At 36.5% G+C, this 18,522-nt stretch overlaps 1 protein-coding gene across 1 annotated transcript in view; it reads left to right on the forward strand.

Annotated features, from left to right (window-relative positions):
* LOC150103443 (importin-4-like) overlaps positions 1 to 18,522 on the forward strand; it is a 321,740-nt gene that overhangs the window by 116,458 nt on the left and 186,760 nt on the right. The window contains exon 10 of the mRNA XM_090397560.1: positions 3,733 to 3,816. Within this exon, the coding sequence (XP_090253686.1) occupies positions 3,733 to 3,816 (84 nt within the window). The remainder of the gene's footprint in view (positions 1 to 3,732; positions 3,817 to 18,522) is intronic.

Genomic DNA, 18,522 nt, shown 5'->3' on the forward strand with positions numbered 1-18,522 from the left:
TAGATCATATACAACAGAAATGATGAAATATGGAGGTATAAAAATTTTATAGTGGCTACACTCACTCATAATTCGAGTCGTCAGAAAGCTGAATTCCACATGATTGGGATAGGGCTCTGATAATTCCCACCTATAAAAAAATAGGAATAAGGCTGAATATGAGAATTAGAGAGGAATTTCCCTACTACAAAATATTCGAGTGTGGGGAAAAGCAAGCTGGATTCAGGCCAAACAGAGGTTTCAATATCATTTTTGCTTTACAACAGATAGTTGAGAAATCATTTGAATATAACAAGGATCTTTATTTAAGCCTTCCTGATGTGGGGAAGGCATATGACAAGGTGTGCAGGAGAAAAGCTTTTCAAAATGCTATAATTATATAGGAACATTATGCAGAGTGATGCATAATCTATATTTAAGTTGTAAGTTAGTAGTTAGAATTCAAGGAAACAACAGTAAGATGGTTTGATCTAAAATCAGGTACAAGACAAGGATGCACACTATCTCCACTCTGTTCATCACCTGTATGAATAACATTATGAAAGAAAGTAGCATTACACCTGATATTAAAATTGGTGATATCAAACATAACTCTTTGCCTTATGCAGATGGTGTACTACATTCAGACTAATATAGCTAGTGCAGGTTTCTAGGATATAAATAGCTAGTAAAAATTGGAGAAATATGGCGTTCCCAAGTCAGTGAAACTGTGTTCATGTGAAATGGCTTTGTGAAGGGAACTGACAGAGTTTGAAAGAGGCATTATGATAGAATGCCATGTTGCAGGCCTATCTGTTTGGCAGATTGTTAACAAATTGGGCCATCCCAGGTCAACCATTAGTGATACCATACTGAGATGAAGTGCAGGAAGTCAACTATAAGTGCTACCCGCCATGAACAACTCGCCAAATGTGAGTGACACGAAGGGTAATGTGTGAAAACCGCCATTCATTGGCTGACGTGTTGAATGCACAGCTTCAGGCATCGACTGCAATCTGCACAAAAACATTCAGAACCAAGGTTCACAACATGAGTTTCCATGGTAAGACTGCAATATGCAAGCCCACGTTACCCAAACCAACATGCAGTGTCATCTTCAGTGGAACATGAAAGCTTGGAAAGGTGTGTTATGGAGGGAAGAATCACACTACATCTACGAAGCAGATGGGTGGGTGGATATAGCAGATATCAGGTGAACATCTCTTACCAGAGTACATAACCCCAACTATGAAATTCAGAGGTGGCAGTGTTGATCCTGGTTTGCCCTCAGACCTCTGTTTGTGGTGTCATGAACATTGAACTCTGAGAGGTATCTAAATATTCTTCTGGACAATGCAATGCCTTCTACTTTGTGACAGTTTCTATGGATCATTGTCATTTTCCACATGATAGTGCACCATGTCATGAGGTTGGTGCTGCTGTAACTGTGTGGTTTGTGGACATGAACATCACCACACTTGACTGTCCTTCACAGAGCCCTGATCTCAACCCTATTGATAGTCCATGGGATGAACTGGAGTATTGGGTGAAATCAAGGAACATCTGCCCCACAACAGTCCAGGACCTCATTACATTCCTACAGAATTAATGATACAAAATTCCCATTAATCGCTATCATATGCTTTTGGAAAGTATGCCTCATAGGATTGCTGCAGTCATTGCAGTGAAAGATGGTCCTACATAAGGTATGTGCCATGGCTGTTTGTTCCTCACTATGGTATCCGTTGACTTCTTTTCAAGCAGTATGGTAAACCTACAGAACAAGGAAAATAGTTCAGCTCTTTAGGCACATTTACCATCATCACTAAGAGTGATGATGGTAAATTAAATATAAAAAATAGATAATAGAATAAACAAAACTGGTATGGTGGGGATCCAGTTGAATAAATGGATGTGGATTAAGAGAAATTAGCTGAAACTCAAAAGTAGCCATATGTATAAGGCAGCATTCAAACCAGTTAAGTTATCGATTTGAGAGTTGGGTTAGAAATAAAACACTTGGTCAAAGATTAGAGGTAATAGATAGTATGAATGAGAATTCTGAGAAAAATCAGAAGACTGAACAGATGATATCAATTGTGGAATCATATTAGAATGAAGGTATTGGAAAGAAACTCAACATTGTTGAGTTCCTTCTCAAAAGCAGTTCTGATCTAAGGTAGTATGATGACTTAAAGAGAATGGGAGAGGAAAGTTAGCAAAACAGGTGTTTGATATCAAGATGCAGAAAAAGACCCAGAGAACAAGACCAAGATTTAGGTGGATTTATTTATTTATTTAGAAGTGCTTTTAGATACAACAGTATTTGAGTGCTGACAAGTAATAGACTAATTTAGAGAAAAATTGTTGATAGCAGATTAGTAGTAGTAGTGTAAACTCACTCGTGTAATACTGTCATGTTTGTTGTGTAATTTCTCATTTATGCTAATACAGAATACAGTCTTTTTCAGTAAGTCATCAATTTCTAACCCATCTTTTGTTCTGTATCCAGTGTTACCTGCTAACTGGCACACCACATGAAGGTGAGAACTGGACATTAATTCAACATTCCTAGTCAATTCTCTATGTTCTTTAAAGGCTAGTGACCTTCTCCCAGTTATCTAGCTTTAATCCTTTAGCAGCATCTAAATACATGTAAAGCAAAAAAAAAAAGAGAAAAATAAATGGAAGATGAATGAAACTGAAAGAGATGGTGTTGAGACCCAACAATGGCATTTTATTGAAATTATGTATGCCCTGAGTATTTTAAATATCTATCATATTTTAATGGCTTGATTTTGTTATTAAAAGCCTTAAATTAGAATAAAAAGAATCTGAAATGAAAAGAGTAAGTTATTGATTTTGTGTTTGTGAAACATTGGCATGATAAAAAAGTGGAGAAAAAAATAGAGCTTCTAACAATTCTAACAAGATTTCATTTTTTATGGTTGGATGGCTAGAAAATTCTGGTTCTCATTTGTTTCAAGTGCTATTTTTTCTGACTGTTGCACATTAAGTATTTTTCGTATGTTATTCTTGATCTCTTCTCATCACTATTTCCATTAATTTTATCACCTTATCTATACTTTTGGGTACATTCCATGTCACAATACTATAATCATTTCTGTCACATGAATGTGTGGAGTGTTAATTATTTGTATGACTCATGACCCATTATTATCACCAAGTTCCGTCTTCTCTTGTGCTATACACTGTCATTAACACTCATCATATTTCATTTAATAAATAAATAAATAAAAACTTCCTCCTATGTTCCCTGCAAGGATTTTTGCCTTTGCTTAATTACCACAAGATTACATTAGCTGAAATAATTTACCTGTTGTGTACAAATTGATCTTTGTCCAATCTTGCTAGCTGTCTTTCTCACTTCATTTCAACCGTACATTTAACAAACATCAAACTATCCTTGAGATTCTTTCCTGCCATATACATTGAAGTTTTAGCCCTTCAGTTGCCATTAACTGCATTTTCCTTCCCAATGCTTTAGTCTTCTGTGTATAAGGAATTAAATGGCGAAGTGCCACTTAATTCCTAGTACATCCTGCGGTATAAATGTAAAATGATTTGTATTTAAATAAAAATATCATTTTCTAAAAGAGCTGGTAAATCATGCATTTTATTTTATTTATTTATTTATTTTTCTTCGTTTGATTTAATCACTATGGACTTTGTTATTAGTTTAAATTTGAGTGAGTTTTTTTTATGCATTTTATATTTTAATTTCTATTCCAGATTGCTGCAAATCAGCATCTTGGAGACAGTATAAGAGTTAAAGCCATGTCCATTATTGGATGGTTAACAAGATTAAAAAAAAAGGTAATGGAAAACAGTCGAATATTTGTTTTTCCTTAAATTAAGAAAACTGTATAAATAAAGTTGTAGCTGTAGCTTACATTATTGAGAAGTTTTATACCTGGAAAAGTATGAATGTTTGTCATCATCATCATCATCATACGTATCAAGGATTTAGGCCTAGTATGGCCTGTTCCGGCCTTAGAAGTTATTGTTGAATCATTTAAGAGGACGTCCTGGTTTTCTTTTTCCTAATGGCTTGTACTTTAAGGCTTGTTTTGGTAATCTTTCTGTTTTCATTCTTTGAATGTGTTCCATCCATCTATGTTATTTTTTAATTTTTTCAATTACTGGTTCTTGGTTTAATTCTTTCATAATATCTTCGTTTCTTTTGTGATCAAATAGGGTATGCTTTGCAGTTTTTCTCATAAACTTCATTTCTGCTGTTGTTAATCTTTGTTTGTCTTTTTGTTTTATTGTCCAGATTTCGCTTCCATACATTAAGACTGGTAGGGCTAATGTATTGTATACTTTTAGCCTGGTTTGTTTTTGAACTAGGTTTGGTTTAAATATAGAGTTAATTACTCCTGTTATTATTAAATATTTTGCAATTTTTATGTTTATATCTTTTTCATTTTCATAAGTGATCATACATCCTAGGTAGTTAAATGAATTCACCTGTTCTAAGATCTTGTTATCTAATACTATTTTAGTTCTTGCTGGATCTTGTCCTTTAAAGGCCATAGTTTTTGATTTTTCCGTTGATATTATCATACCATAATCTTTGGATATCTCATTTAGATTTAAAATAGCTTTCTGTAAGTTATCTTCAGAATTTGTAATTATTATTTGGTCATCTGCAAAGAGGAGAGTGTTTAAGTTAACTGTAGGTGAAAGTTTAATTCCTTGATGTAAATTTTTACTCCATTTTATTATTATTTCATTTAAGTAGATATTAAAAAGAGTTGCTGAGAGGGGACATCCTCCCTGTCTTACCCCTTGGTTTATCTCTCTTGTATATGATAGCTCATGATTTAATCTTATTTGTATTTGATTATTTTCATATATACTTGTGACAGCTTTTAGGATATTATTTGGTATTTGTCTTTCTTTTAATATGTTAAATAATATGTTTCTTTTAACTTTGTCAAATGCTTTTTCAAAGTCAATAAATGCAATATGTGTTTCTAAATTATATTCTCTTCTTTTCTCTATTATTAATTTTAGGCAGAAGGCTGGGTCTATACATGATCGTCCTTTACTAAATCCATTTTGTACCTCTAGAATAAAGTTTTCGGAATATTTCATTAGTTTGTTATTTAAGATTCTGCTATATATTTTGTAACAGGAATTTAGTATACTGATACCTCTATAGTTTTTAGGGTCATCTCTATTACCTTTTTTAAAGATAGGAATCACAATTGCTTTTTTCCATTCTATTGGGGGGATACCAGTTGAGTAAATTTTATTTTAAAATAATAAGAGTCTTCCTTTGAATCTTGTTCCTGCGTATTTATATAGTTCTGAACCTAGCTTATCTTCTCCAGGTGATTTTCCGTTTCTTGTTTCTTTCAGGCTGATTTCTAATTCTTCTTCAGTTATTTCCTTTTCATTTTCATTAATTGTTTGCCAGTTGTCTTTTTTAAAATATTTGTCTGTCCACAGTTCTGTGTAGTAATTTAGAAATTTTTCTAATTTCAATTCAGTGTTTAATTTTATGTTTTCTTTGGTATCTGCATTTAGGTGTTTCAAAATCTTATATACATTGGGTCTTATTTTATATAAATCATGTTCTAAATTAGAAACAAATTTATTCCATGATTCTCTGTCTTTTTCTGACTTCTCTTTTAGCTATGGCTCTTATTCTTTTATATTCTATTTCATCTTCTAATCTTTTACTGCTTAACCATTTGTGATAGGCTTCTTTTTTTCTTTTTGATTATTTCTTTGATTGTATCATCCCAGATCTTCAGTTTTTTCTTTTATTGAATTTTTTGGTCTTTCCTAAGCTTTCATTTGCTGCTGCATTTAGTATCGTTTTTATATTAAGCCATTCTATTTCTATTTCTTCATTTTGCTTTATTTTATCTAGATACTGGTTAATTCTTTGTTCATATAGCCATTGTACATTTGTGTCATTCAATAGTCTAGTTTTATAAACAAATGTTTCAATTTTTCTTTCTGTTCTTGTTACTTGTAGCCATTTAGGTGGTAATCTTAATTTTATTTTAACAAAGAAGTGGTCACTTCTTATTTCATATCCTCTGTGAACTCTAACATCTAGTGAAAATTTTGATGTCTTTTCATTTAATATGAAGTAATCTAATATTGATTTCCATCCTCTTGCTGCCCAAGTATATTTATGTATGTCTTTATGTTTATAGAAGGAATTCATTATTTTTAGGTTATTATAAACTACAAAGTCAATCAATTTTTTACCATTTCTGTTTAGAGTGTGTTCTCCATGTATTCCTATATTATTATTAATTTTCGTGTTTCCAATTCTTGCATTTAAGTCTCCTGCTAAAATTATGTAATCATTTTTATTTATTTTATTATATATGTATTGTAGCTGATTATAAAAATCAATATTATCCTGTTCTCTTCCTTCTTCTGGGGCATATAAACCAATTATTGTTAAATAGCCTCTATCTATTTTTATTCTAGCTTCTATTATTCTTTCATTCCATAATTTATAATGTTTTAACTGTTTTGAAAGGGAGTTATGAATCCAAATCATGACTCCTGCTTGTGCTCTTTGGTCTCTGTCGACTCCACTGTATATCACATTAAAATTTTCAGTTCTCATAGTTCCTTTTAATTTCTTTTTTGTTTCAGTGATTACTGCTATTTTAAAATTCCTTTCATTTAATAACTGGTCTAATTCTATTTCTTTATATGCTATTCCTCTTACATTCCAGTTTGCTATGTGTATTATATTTTGTCGTTTCCATTTTCGTTTTCCCTTTTCCATTCCAGGGTCGTTTCCCATAGATTCAATCCGATTATCTTTTTCTGTCAGCTTACAAGTATGGTTATGTTCTCCATGTCAGGGGACTAGCCTGACGATGGAATAGTTCGGTGGTAGAGCTGCTACCTTAAGGCTTCTGAACTCGCCTTCTTCCGAATTTAAACCCATAGGAGGAATAGGGTATATTGAAGGGGAAAGGGTAGATTATAGAAGAACTATAGTAAGGTTTATAGAAAGGACATAGTTGTAAGGCCAGAAATGAAAAGACCCCATGGCCCTCGAGTACTCTAATAGCACAAGCATCATAAAGTAAGAAGAGTTGGCTGATAAGGCCTTATAGGAAAGATTAAAGTAAGTGGGTCTTCCTCAAAGTAGAAGAAGGAGAGGATAGATCCAGCTAAGGGTCTATGGGAGTGCCTCTTCCCTTACAATCAAGATGATTGCCCCTTATGACCCTGTTGGTCCACGAGTTCTTATTCAGTATATTCGGACCACCCCACCATATATGTATATACACACACACGCACGTGCATGTACACGCACATAGTGGGCTCCCCTATCCGCCACCCAGGGGACGCGCTCTCTAGGGGTTACAGGGTCCCCTGAGAGATGAATGTTTGTGTTTGTTGCTATTTCCACTATTTCAGTTTGTCAGAATTCTGAAAAGCTGTTATGGAAACTTTTAAGATATTAAAACTGGCTTTTGGAGATGAAACAGTGAGCTACAGCTACAACTTTATACAGTTTTCTTAATTTAAGTTTAAAAAAAACTTAAAGAAGTTCTGCTGTTTATGCAGGAATTTGATGAATGCCACATTTATTTCCTCCTTACTGTCTAAATACTCAGTGACTTTTTCCATATCTTAAGTTGCTATGAAGGGAACATTTGATCTTTTTATAATTTAAAAACAAAGGAAGTTATACTCACTGGGGTTTAAAATTGGATGAGCACTGAGTCAATTATTAAATTTCTAGAAAGGTTGAAACTTCTCTTAAAAATTAATATGGGGTGCTGAGTCTGTCAGATTATAGGAAACCATTGGTGTTCCCCAAGGGTCACTTCTTGAGCTATTCTTGTTCAATCTACTGATTAATGATATTGGTGGGGGGGAGGGGGAAATCTGTCAGGAGATGTTCAGTTGTATGATGATGATGATGCAAAAATAGGCAGGACAATCAAGAATGCTACTGTGCTACTGATGTACAAAGCTTACAGAATGACTTGCAGTGGAAGGAACGCTGAGCAATTAAGTATAAAGTGCACTTTGACATGATCAGATTTCTGACAGCATATTATATTGGTGATATTATGCTTGGAGAAACTGATGAGGCTAGAAATCCTCGGATAAGTTGAAGTTCAAAGGTTGCATAGCAAAAATTGCAAATATTCAGGATAATTGCAATGCTGAAATGAACATTAACAGGTAAGAATAAGAAAGTTCAGTTTGCTTCTTTACAAGGCCTTGATATGACCACACCTGGACTAATGTGTGCATATTTGGTCTCTTAAATTTTGACGGGATAAAAAAGGTCTTCAAAGGGTGCAGAAATGGAATGTTAATTATGAGGGCAGCTGAGAGTTTGCGGACCGAAGATTAAAATACAAAAAAACAGAGTTGATATGGTACTGTAGACTTCTGAAGAGTATTATAGGATATTAATTGGCAAACTTTTTCATGGAGAAGGGATATTCATAGAAGCTTGTGTATAATTAAGAATGGGATGACAGCTAGATTTTTCTTTCACAGAGTGTGGAACAGTTTACCTGTTGAAATGGTGATTGCTGGTGTAAATGACTTTAAGAGAAGATATGATAGTAAGGCTGGATGGTGTATGGTCACCCTTATGAGTGAGTTACTTGGAAGGTGGCTGGCATGGAAATAATAATAGCATTAGTAAATGCTATTATTATGAGAAAGTGGAGTAAACAAAAAAAAATTTGAAAATTTTCCATCATATATTGCATGATTTCATAGTCTGGCCAATTGTGGGCAATCTATGATAATCATATAATCAAGCACTTCCTTAAAGAAAACAGCTAGAACGTTGTTTATCTCTTTCTTGATTTTCTTCTTTTTCAGGAATATGATATTATTCCCTATTGTTATTATTAAAAGATTAAATTTCCACTTCACATATAAAAACTGGTCTAATTCCCACATGCCAGTCAGTATTAACATAGCATTAATATGTTTTAAAAATATTAAACCAACTTATTTTACAAATTATAAATGACCTTAGTCTTGGCAGTCATACTATAATGACTCATAGAAAAATTCTGCCACTGATTGTTAATTTTCAGTTTAAAGAATTTTCATTTATATGTTAACATTGTGATGCTTAGGACGTGTTATAGAAGTCTCGTGACTACTAGCACTTTTAATTATTTCTAAAAATTTTGAAGTTGTTGATAGTCAGCTATGATATATCTAACACTCAAGCTTCTTCATTATGAGAGTATACTGAAAAGTTGTGATAATCACCATAAAGGAATTGAGGTAGAACCATGTAACTCGCACATTATTCTACATATTCCCCACTTTGTGGGGAATATGCACTTGTTACAACACTGCTGCATCATTTACAATTGTCTGAGAAAAAAAGTCTTTCCCTCGTTGCACAAACCAGTCTCAGCTGCAGATATGACTTCAACATCTGTGTAAATTTTGTTCCTTTCAAGTGTTTCTTTCAGTTTGAGAATAGGAAATAGTCAGATAGGGCCAGGTCTGGTGAATAGAGTGGATGAGGCAGATATTGAAAGCTCAAGTTGTACATTGTCTGTTGGGTTTTGTGAGCGAGTGTGTTGTTGCAAAAAGCTGCTCGGTTTCCCTGTTATTTTTTATTTCAGAGCTCTTGAATAAACTGCTGCTGTAACAGTTTCACTTTTTTTTTTTTTTTTTTTTTTTTTTAGATGCTTGGTAAGGATTACACCATCTATATATCTCAAAAGACAATGGCAAGAACTTTCTCTGCTGACTTTTGGGTTTGGAATTTCTTTGGCTGTGGTGAAGCTTTGTGTCTCCACTCCATTGACTGTTGTTTGGTCTCTGAGTCATAGTGATGAAGCCATGTTTCATCAACAGTCACAATATGAACCAAAAAATTTGCACCTGATTTCTCAAAATGATTTCCCAAAATCCCTTGAGATAACAGCACACATTCTCTCTTTTAGTCAGCATGCAAACATTTGGGGCCTGCTTCACTGAAAGCTTTTGCATGTCCAGATCTAACAGATAAGCTTAGGGTTGACAGTTATTCATGACTTATTTTCAACAATATTAAGAACACCAAAACAATTTTAACAAAAGATGTTTTATTAACTGCTTATATTTCGCTGAAATTCAAATTAACATCATCAGAGCAAAACATAGCTTGTATACGTGACAATGAGTAAGTGAAACAATATAGTTGTAACGGACAAAAGATTCATGACTATTATTATGGCAAGTCAGGACTGGCAGATCACACGTTGGACACCTCCTTCACACAGGATTAGGTGGAAGAAAACAAATGTGCTATTTAGAAGTTGTTACAGAGCTGAAAGATTATTTTGTGAGTCAGCCATGGCTCCTAATCTGAATAAATATGGTTCCATTAATTTGCCAAAAATTTGGGAGACTGTGATCTAAGAGCAACTCCCACATAGATGTTTTTTTTTTTTACATTAGAGGATACCAAAATAGGACTTTAGATAGTTTGTCCATTACAGTTGTATTGTTTAACTTATTCATTGTCACACACAGAAGCTGTGTTGTGCTCTGATGATGCTGATTGAAATTCAGTGAAATATAAGCAGTTAATGAAGCATAGTTTATTAAAATTGTTTTGGTATTGTTAATACCATTAAAATTAAGTCATGCATGTCCAAATGTTGGTGGATAATGACTCCAACTTGTTCTCTTGATATTCCCAGAGTCTTTGCAATGTTTTTGACTGGTATTCATCTATCATCAAGGATCATAGCATGCACCGCATTGATGTTTTCAGGTATGATTGCTATGGAAGGTTTTCCTGACCCGGGGGGCATCTGTTGTCTCAGGATGCCCAGTTTTAAACTTGGCCACCCATCTGGCAACTGTTGGATATGCTGCAGCACATCCAACAGTTGCGCAAAAAGTTTGGTGAATGTCAGTTGCAGACTTTTCTTGCAGCACGAGAAACTTGATGATGGCCCCCACCTCTGTGTCTTTGAATTTCTTCAAAACCTCTGAAATGTCTTATTATATATCTTAAAAGAAAAAAAAACAGATTATTACAATTTGATGAAACATGAGGGTCAAAAAGTTTAAAGATATGTTCTTTCTTGTGGTTATTTCACTTGCTTTAATATCATTTTTGTTCTGGGTGTTTATCAGACCTTTTCAGTCCACCCCCCCCCCTCATATTTATTTTATTTATTTCAAATTTCATAAACATCATGTCTATGAAAACCATGATGTTTGAAGTTTTATACACTGGTATTCTGACCTTTTTTTTGAGACCCAGAGTAATGGAATTCACTAAAGTTCAAGTGATGCTCTAGAAATAAACAAAGGATCTGATTATTATGGTTTATCAGTCAAAACTCATTCAGTGCTTTTGTAACCAACTTGAACTAATATGAGTACTTAGTGATTGAGTTTTCTTGTCATTTTTGCATGATCTTCTGATCTTATATTTCATTCTTCTTGCAGCTATTAATTAATAGTGAATTCTAATGGTCTATTTGACAAGTATATTGCATTCTATTAAAAGTCATGGAATTTTGATACACTAAAAATGCAGCCTTAATTTTTCTGCTTGCAGGGTCAGAATACTCGAAATGCTTTGAAGTTTCATTATAAATCTAAATCCAATCTACTAATGCCTTTTCTTCCCAAAAGAAAGTAGGCAAGACTATTTTAGCTGTATCAAACTTGGAAACTGAGGGAAGTTATTTTCCCTCCCTTAGCCAATTCTCTACCCTTAGCCAATCATAGATAACTGGCCCAACTATCAGACTTTAAGAATTATTCAATGAAGAGATTATGACAGACAACTGCTGCCATCTTGTGAACCCCAACTATAATGTGATATATTATTGTCTGAAATAGTATGGGTTGTCTGGTCTCCTCTCCTGATTTTTAATGATTCTGCCACTGAATCTATATTCGTTACTCTTATTTTTCTAAGAACTCATCTATTAGGTCATTATTATCAGACCCCTGTTATTGAGTTGACCATTATAGCAGGCGATCACTGTTGCATACAATGATTGTCATCATGTGCCTTACTTAAATTCATTCATTGTTTACCATCAACATAACATGGCTTGCAAAAAAAAAAAAAAAATGCTCTCCTTCCTTATACAACTAACAGGATGGCCTCTTGCTTCTTTCCTCCTCTTATTCATATGTTTCTGCAGATGGCATTCCTTCAATATGCCTTCATACCCTAAATTTCTGAGGCCTGATATTACCTTAATCACTCTTCTCCGGACCCTTTCCAAAGTATCTTCATCCTTTTAAAAACCAAATGATCAAACCTCTGCACAGTAATTCATGTGTGGCACGATCAAGGGTTTGTGCAATGGAAGCATAAATACTTTACTTCTTTGTATTAATGTCCTCCTTTTTATTGCTTTAATCCAATATGCTTTCCTCCGTTTTATTAATTTGGTTCTGAAATCTCAGACCCTAGTTCTTCATCACCCCAAACATCTTATTTTCTCTTTCAAAATATATACCTACAAGGTGTATATGTTGCATCCCACATCTTTGCCTTCCATATTTCAAAACATTATACTTTAAAACACATTAGCTTTCCACTTATATGCCCAATTTTTATTCAAATCCTCTTGAAGAACCACAGTATCTACTTCACTTTGCATAATTCTCCCAACTTTTCATCAACCATCACATTGGTTGATGGGTTTTGGGTGGAATAAGAATTTTTTTTAAGAAAAAAAAATTCTTATTCCACCCACAACACACCTGTATTAATGGTTTACAGCCTTTTGTAATGTATAATGGTTTACAACCTTTTGTAATGTAACTAATGGCCTAAAAACAGACATTAGCACACTACTGTGTTTTTGATTTTGGATGGGACTGTCCACTTTCAGGTTGCTACTCACGTATATGCAACTTTTTGATAGCTCTTCAGGCTGCCAATCTCCTGTCATCTTGCTGATTTCTTAGCTGAGCTCCATCCTAATTCAAATACCACCTTCTTTATTTCCTACTAAACTTTCACATTCATAGCATAAAATTGGTTCGCACACTGCCTTGTGTATTGCTGGTTTAGTGTTTGTGCTAATCTTTATTTTATACATACATACATCTTCAAGGCCCACCCTTCCTAATTGGGTTGTGGGGGCAACAGCTGCAAGAGGAACTTCCAATGGTCACGATCCTCTGCCACCAAGCTCAGGTGTTCTAGTGGGATTCTCAAACGCATCCACCCAAGGTTTTGGATGTAATCTATCTAGCGAGTCCTTGGCCTTCCACGTGGCCTCTCACCCTCTGGCTTGGCAAAGAGGGCCTGCTGAGGGAGCCTTTCTTGTGGCATTCTGACCAGGTGCCCTTACCAACGTAACTGTGATCTCTCAACACGGAGAAGCAGCGGTTGAGTATTGAGGGTTTCCCGAATTGCAGAGCTTCTGACTCTGTCGAGTTTTGTCAGCCCCGCAACCCCTCGAAGGAACCTCATTTCAGCTGCTTGGATTCGTGTCCACATTTTTTCGGTCATTACCCAACTCTCATGACCATAGGTGAGGATGGGGACATAAACTCTATTGAAGACAGCCAACTTTGCCTTCTGGCTTAACACCCACTTCAATACTACCAAACGGCCAAACTCCCGCAATATTGAGCTTGCTAAGCCAATTCAAGTATCTAGCTCTACATATTTTCCATCATTCGTGAATATGGACCAAAGGTATTTAAACCTCTCCACCTGCCTCATTGGGACTCCACTTACATTTAGAGCGCACTGGGATGGTTGTCTTGAGACCACAAATGTTTCAGTTTTGGCTACACTGATCTTCATTCCGGCATTTGCACAAACAGTTACAAACCTATCCAGGGTCCGCTGGAGGTCATCTGTGGAATTGCTAAGCAGAACTAGGTCATCTGCAAAAAGCAGACGTCCAATGCTACATTTTCCAATTCTGACACACTCACTGCTTCGGCTGTGCCTATCAATCCAGTCCATAAATATTATGAAAAGGAGGGGTGACAGAACACACCCTTGGTGGAGGCCAACGGAGACTGTGAAAGGTTCAGACTTTGTGCTGTTTACCTTGACACAAAACTCTGGGCATTCATACAGGGACTTGATGGCAGCTAATAGTTGACCATCCACTCCATGCTCCTGTACTACTTGCCAAAGCTTATCCTGAGGAACCTGGTCATATACCTTCTCCAAGTCCACAAAACATGTGTAGACATTCTTGGCATGTTCCCAAGATTTCTCAAAGACTTGCCTTAAAGTGAAGATTTGGTCAGTTGTGCTTCTACCAGGATGAAAGCCACATTGTTTTTCCTGGAACTTTGACTCAACTATGCTCCTGCACCATCTTTCCAAGCACTTAGCATACACTTTCCCAGGCAGGCTGAGCAGAGAGATGCCATGATAGTTACTGCAATCCTTCTGGTCTCCCTTCTTAAAGACTGGTATTATTATGCCTGTCTGCCATTGCTTTGGTGCTCGCCCAGATATCCAAGCAGCCTGACACACTCGAGCCAGCCATAGAACACCGTCTCGATTTAAGGCTTTTAGCATTTCGGGCCGAATTTCATCATCGCCAGCAGCCTTGCCCGATTTTAGCGATTTTATTGCTAAATGGACCTCTTCTGCTGTGAGACTAGCCATTGCCCCAATCTGCACCTCTTGGATGTCCACAACTGCTGGGCCACCCGGGTTAAGAAGGCTCTCAAAGTATTCCCTCCATCTGTGGAGGATATCCTTCTCAGTTGTTAAAAGTGTACCATCAGAGGCCTTAATTGCCCTTGCTGTACACAATTTCCTCCCTCGAAGGCGGCGGATGGTCTGCCAGAATACTTTGTTTGCATTTGCATAGGACGAGTCTAATCTTTCTCCAAAGGATTCCCAAGCCTTCTGCTTTGCTGTCTTTACTGCTTTAGCAGCAGCTTTTCATGCCTCAGCATACCGCAAACGCATCTCAGGTGACCTGACTCTAAGCCATGTTAGGTAGGACTCCTTTTTTGTCCGGACAGTTTTCGGACTTCTTGGTTCCACCAAGGTGTCCTTTTCTCACTGCCCGTTGCCATGCCGAGCCGCTTTCTGCCACACCATGAGAGTGCAGAGGCAGTGACAGCTGTTCTGAACAGCTTCCATTCCTCCTCAACATCTGCAGTATGCTTGGGGATCTCTTTGAACCTGGAGGAAATGTCATCTGCAAAATTCTTCCTCACAGCCTCATTTTCCAATGTCTCCCATTTCACGTGGTATAGCTGCTTAGGCCTACCAGCGTTGATGGTAGCATCTGGTTTCTGAAGCCGTAGAGTGCACACAACAAGGTGGTGGTCAGTTGACAGTTCTGCCCCTCTTCTCACACGAACATCCAACACTGAGGAAAATAGGTCTGCTGAGACTATAAAGAAGTCAATCAGAGACCTTTCTTCTAGTGTATCCCTGTACCAGGTATACTTATAGACTTCTCAGTGCTGGAAGAAGGTATTCATTATGGACAAGCTGTTTGTACAGCAGAAGTCCAATAATTTCAACCCATTCGCGTTAAGGTCAGGGGCACCATTCCTCCCAACCACACCCCTCCATGTCTGGTCATCTGTTCCAACATGTGCATTGAAAGTCACCCATTAGCAGGACTGATTCCATGTCTGCCACCCCTGTCAAAAGCAGCATCCACTTCCTCTAGGAAGGCAGAGTATTCTGACTCCAGATTAGGTGCATAGGCTTGCACCACAGCCAAATCATGGTTTTTCATCTGAAGCCTTAACACATACCCGTCCCCCAATGGGATCCACTCAGCAACACAGTCTGACAGCTGGGGGCTTGTGAGTATCCCCACACCCACCTGGGCAGACATTGTCAGGCTCACACCAGAGTAGTAGAGCTTCCACCCCTTATCCAGGTCGACAGTTCCAGAGCCTCTCCTCTTGGTTGAAGAAAGACTGACTAAGTCTAGCCGGCTTCCTCAACCAGTTCCAACTCCTTCCCTGTCAGAGAGAAGATGTTCCAGTTGCCTAAAGCCATAGTCTGGTGCAGTTGTCATTGCCATTTCCGTCCTTTTGCAGAACCATTTCTTTGCGCTTCCTCTAAACACCTCCCCAAACGGGTAGCGGGCCCATTGATGAAGTTTCCTCTAGCAGAGTGCTGAGGAGTGGTGGCCTGATCATGTTACAGTGTTTGATAATGTCCTGTTATCACAAGACAAAATGACATAGAAAGATAGGAAAGATTCCCCTCGAATACTATAATAGCATTCGGGGGAAGGAGCAAGAAGAGAAGAAAGAAAGAAGCAAGGGAGGAAGAGGAGGGAACATAAAGTATGGGAAATTGTCATACAAAATTGTATTAAGTAATTTTTTTTTTTTATATTTTTTACTACTGTAGCACGTTATGCATGTTTAATGAGATTCATTTGTAATCATGTGCCCTAACTGTATGTTATTCCTATTATTGTTTAAAACTACTGTATTGATGATGTCCTAAGATACTTATAATGAAATATTTACAATTAAATAATTTTCACCGTGGTTAATACGTGTGTTTCTTTTAATTAAGTTGAGAAGTTGTGGGAATATAACAAGGATCTGTATTTAAGTTTTGTAGATCTGGAGCAGGCATATGACAAGGTGCCAAGAGAGAAGCTATTCAAAACACTACAGTTGTATGGTGTCAGTGGGGCATTATATCAAGAAATCCTTAGTGTTTATTTGAGTTGTAATTTAGCAGTTGGAATTGAAGGAAGCACAGGAAGATGGGTTAACATTAAATCTTGTGTCAGACAAGCATGTACATTATCCCCTCTGTTATTCATTATCTATATGGATAATTATGAAGGAAAGTGGTATTAAACATTATATCAGAATTAGAAATGTTAATGTCAGCTGTTTGCTTTATGTGGATGATGTTATACTTCTAAATAAATCCACTACAAGTCTTCAAGATTCCCTGACTAAAGTGAATAACTTCTAATAGATATGATATGAAGATCAACATTAAAAAGAGAATGAAAATAGGCAGAAACATTGAAAATATCAACTGCATTGTGAATGGAGAACCTATAGAACAAGTAAAACATTTCAGCTACTTAGGCACAATTTTTAGTGAAGATGGTAAATTAAATATGGAAATAGACAACAGAATCAACGAAGCTGGTATGGTAGGAAGTCAGCTGAATAAATGTACAGGGTGTTCGGGATAAATTTGACATATTTATAATTAATTATATTTTTCCGTAAGTTACATGTATTAACACACACTTCTCTTCATTTAAAAGTTTGGACCCTTCTTCATTCATATACAAGATGTCAGAAAGGATGGATAGCTGGAACCCACCTGAATCATGGAAGAGAATAACTTGTATCATGATGATTCGTGCCCGCCATCAAAATAAGGATATTACGACGGCTGCCCAATGCTCCCTGAATACAGTAAAAACAATCAGGCATGAACTAGAGACTTGCAATGGTGACTACGAGGATGTAGCAAGAAGAAAGATCCCTAGCAGACGATCTGATTGCGTTCGTACAGCAGAATTCCTCGCAAATCTGCAGGAACAGGTGTTGAAGAACCCTGGCATTGGAATTCGGGCTTTGTTCGTGGAGTTGCTAACTGTAGTCAAGCCCTGGATAACAAGGGTAGCCAATGGTAGGCCGTATGTATGGCAGCAGGATTCGGCCCCTTGCCACACCTCTGGGAAAAGTCAAAAATGGTTGTCTGAAAATTTCTACGACTTCACCAGTCCAAATGTTTGGCCTCCAAACTCCCCAGACCTTAACCCCATGGATTATTTTGTATGGGGCGCAGTTGAAAAAGACACCAATCGCACTTCCAGTAATACAAAAGCCCAGTTAATGGATAAAATTAAAACAGTTTTTGCGGCCCTTCCCAGGGAGACTGTAGCATCAGCTTGTTCGAGGTTCCGAAGCAGAATTGAAGCTGTGATCGATGCTAATGGTGGTTATTTTGAGTAAATCTTGTTGCTAGTATTGTAATTAACTCTGCCTGTAATGTTTTTTTGTCAATTCATTAAATTTAATAGATACAAAGAAGATTTTCTTTTTCCTTACGAAACTGTCAAATTTATCCCGAACACCCTGTATATAAAATAAGAGAAAAATTAGTCGGAACAGTAAATTAGCTGTATATACAAGACAGTATTCAAGCCAATTTTAACTTATGGGTCTGAGAGCTGGGTCAAAGTAAAGCACTTCACCAAAGACTAGAGACCACAGATATGAGAGTCCCGAGAAAGATTAGGGACGTGAACAGTTTGAATTAATGGCAATATCATATTAAAAATGAGGATATTAGGAAAGAACTTGCCATTGTCAGCATCCAGGAATGCATTAGCAGAGTTAATCTCAGGTGGTATGGTCACTTAAACATAATAGGAAAGGACAGATTAGCAAAACAAGTGTTCTCTGCTAGGTTGGCAGGAAAAAACTCAGAGGAAGACCAAAATATAGGTGGATTGATATGGTAAAAAGTGCCTTAGATGATAGAAATATAAGATCTGATAATGTTGGAGCCTTGACAGGTAACAGATTGATTTGGAGGAAAATTGTAGATAGGAAGTTAGTAATAAT

Source organism: Typopeltis vanoorti, chromosome 9 (assembly GCF_054136105.1).
Source record: "Typopeltis vanoorti isolate ZY-2024b chromosome 9, IOZ_Tvanoo_1.0, whole genome shotgun sequence".
Classification (NCBI taxonomy): Eukaryota; Metazoa; Arthropoda; class Arachnida; order Uropygi; family Thelyphonidae; genus Typopeltis; species Typopeltis vanoorti.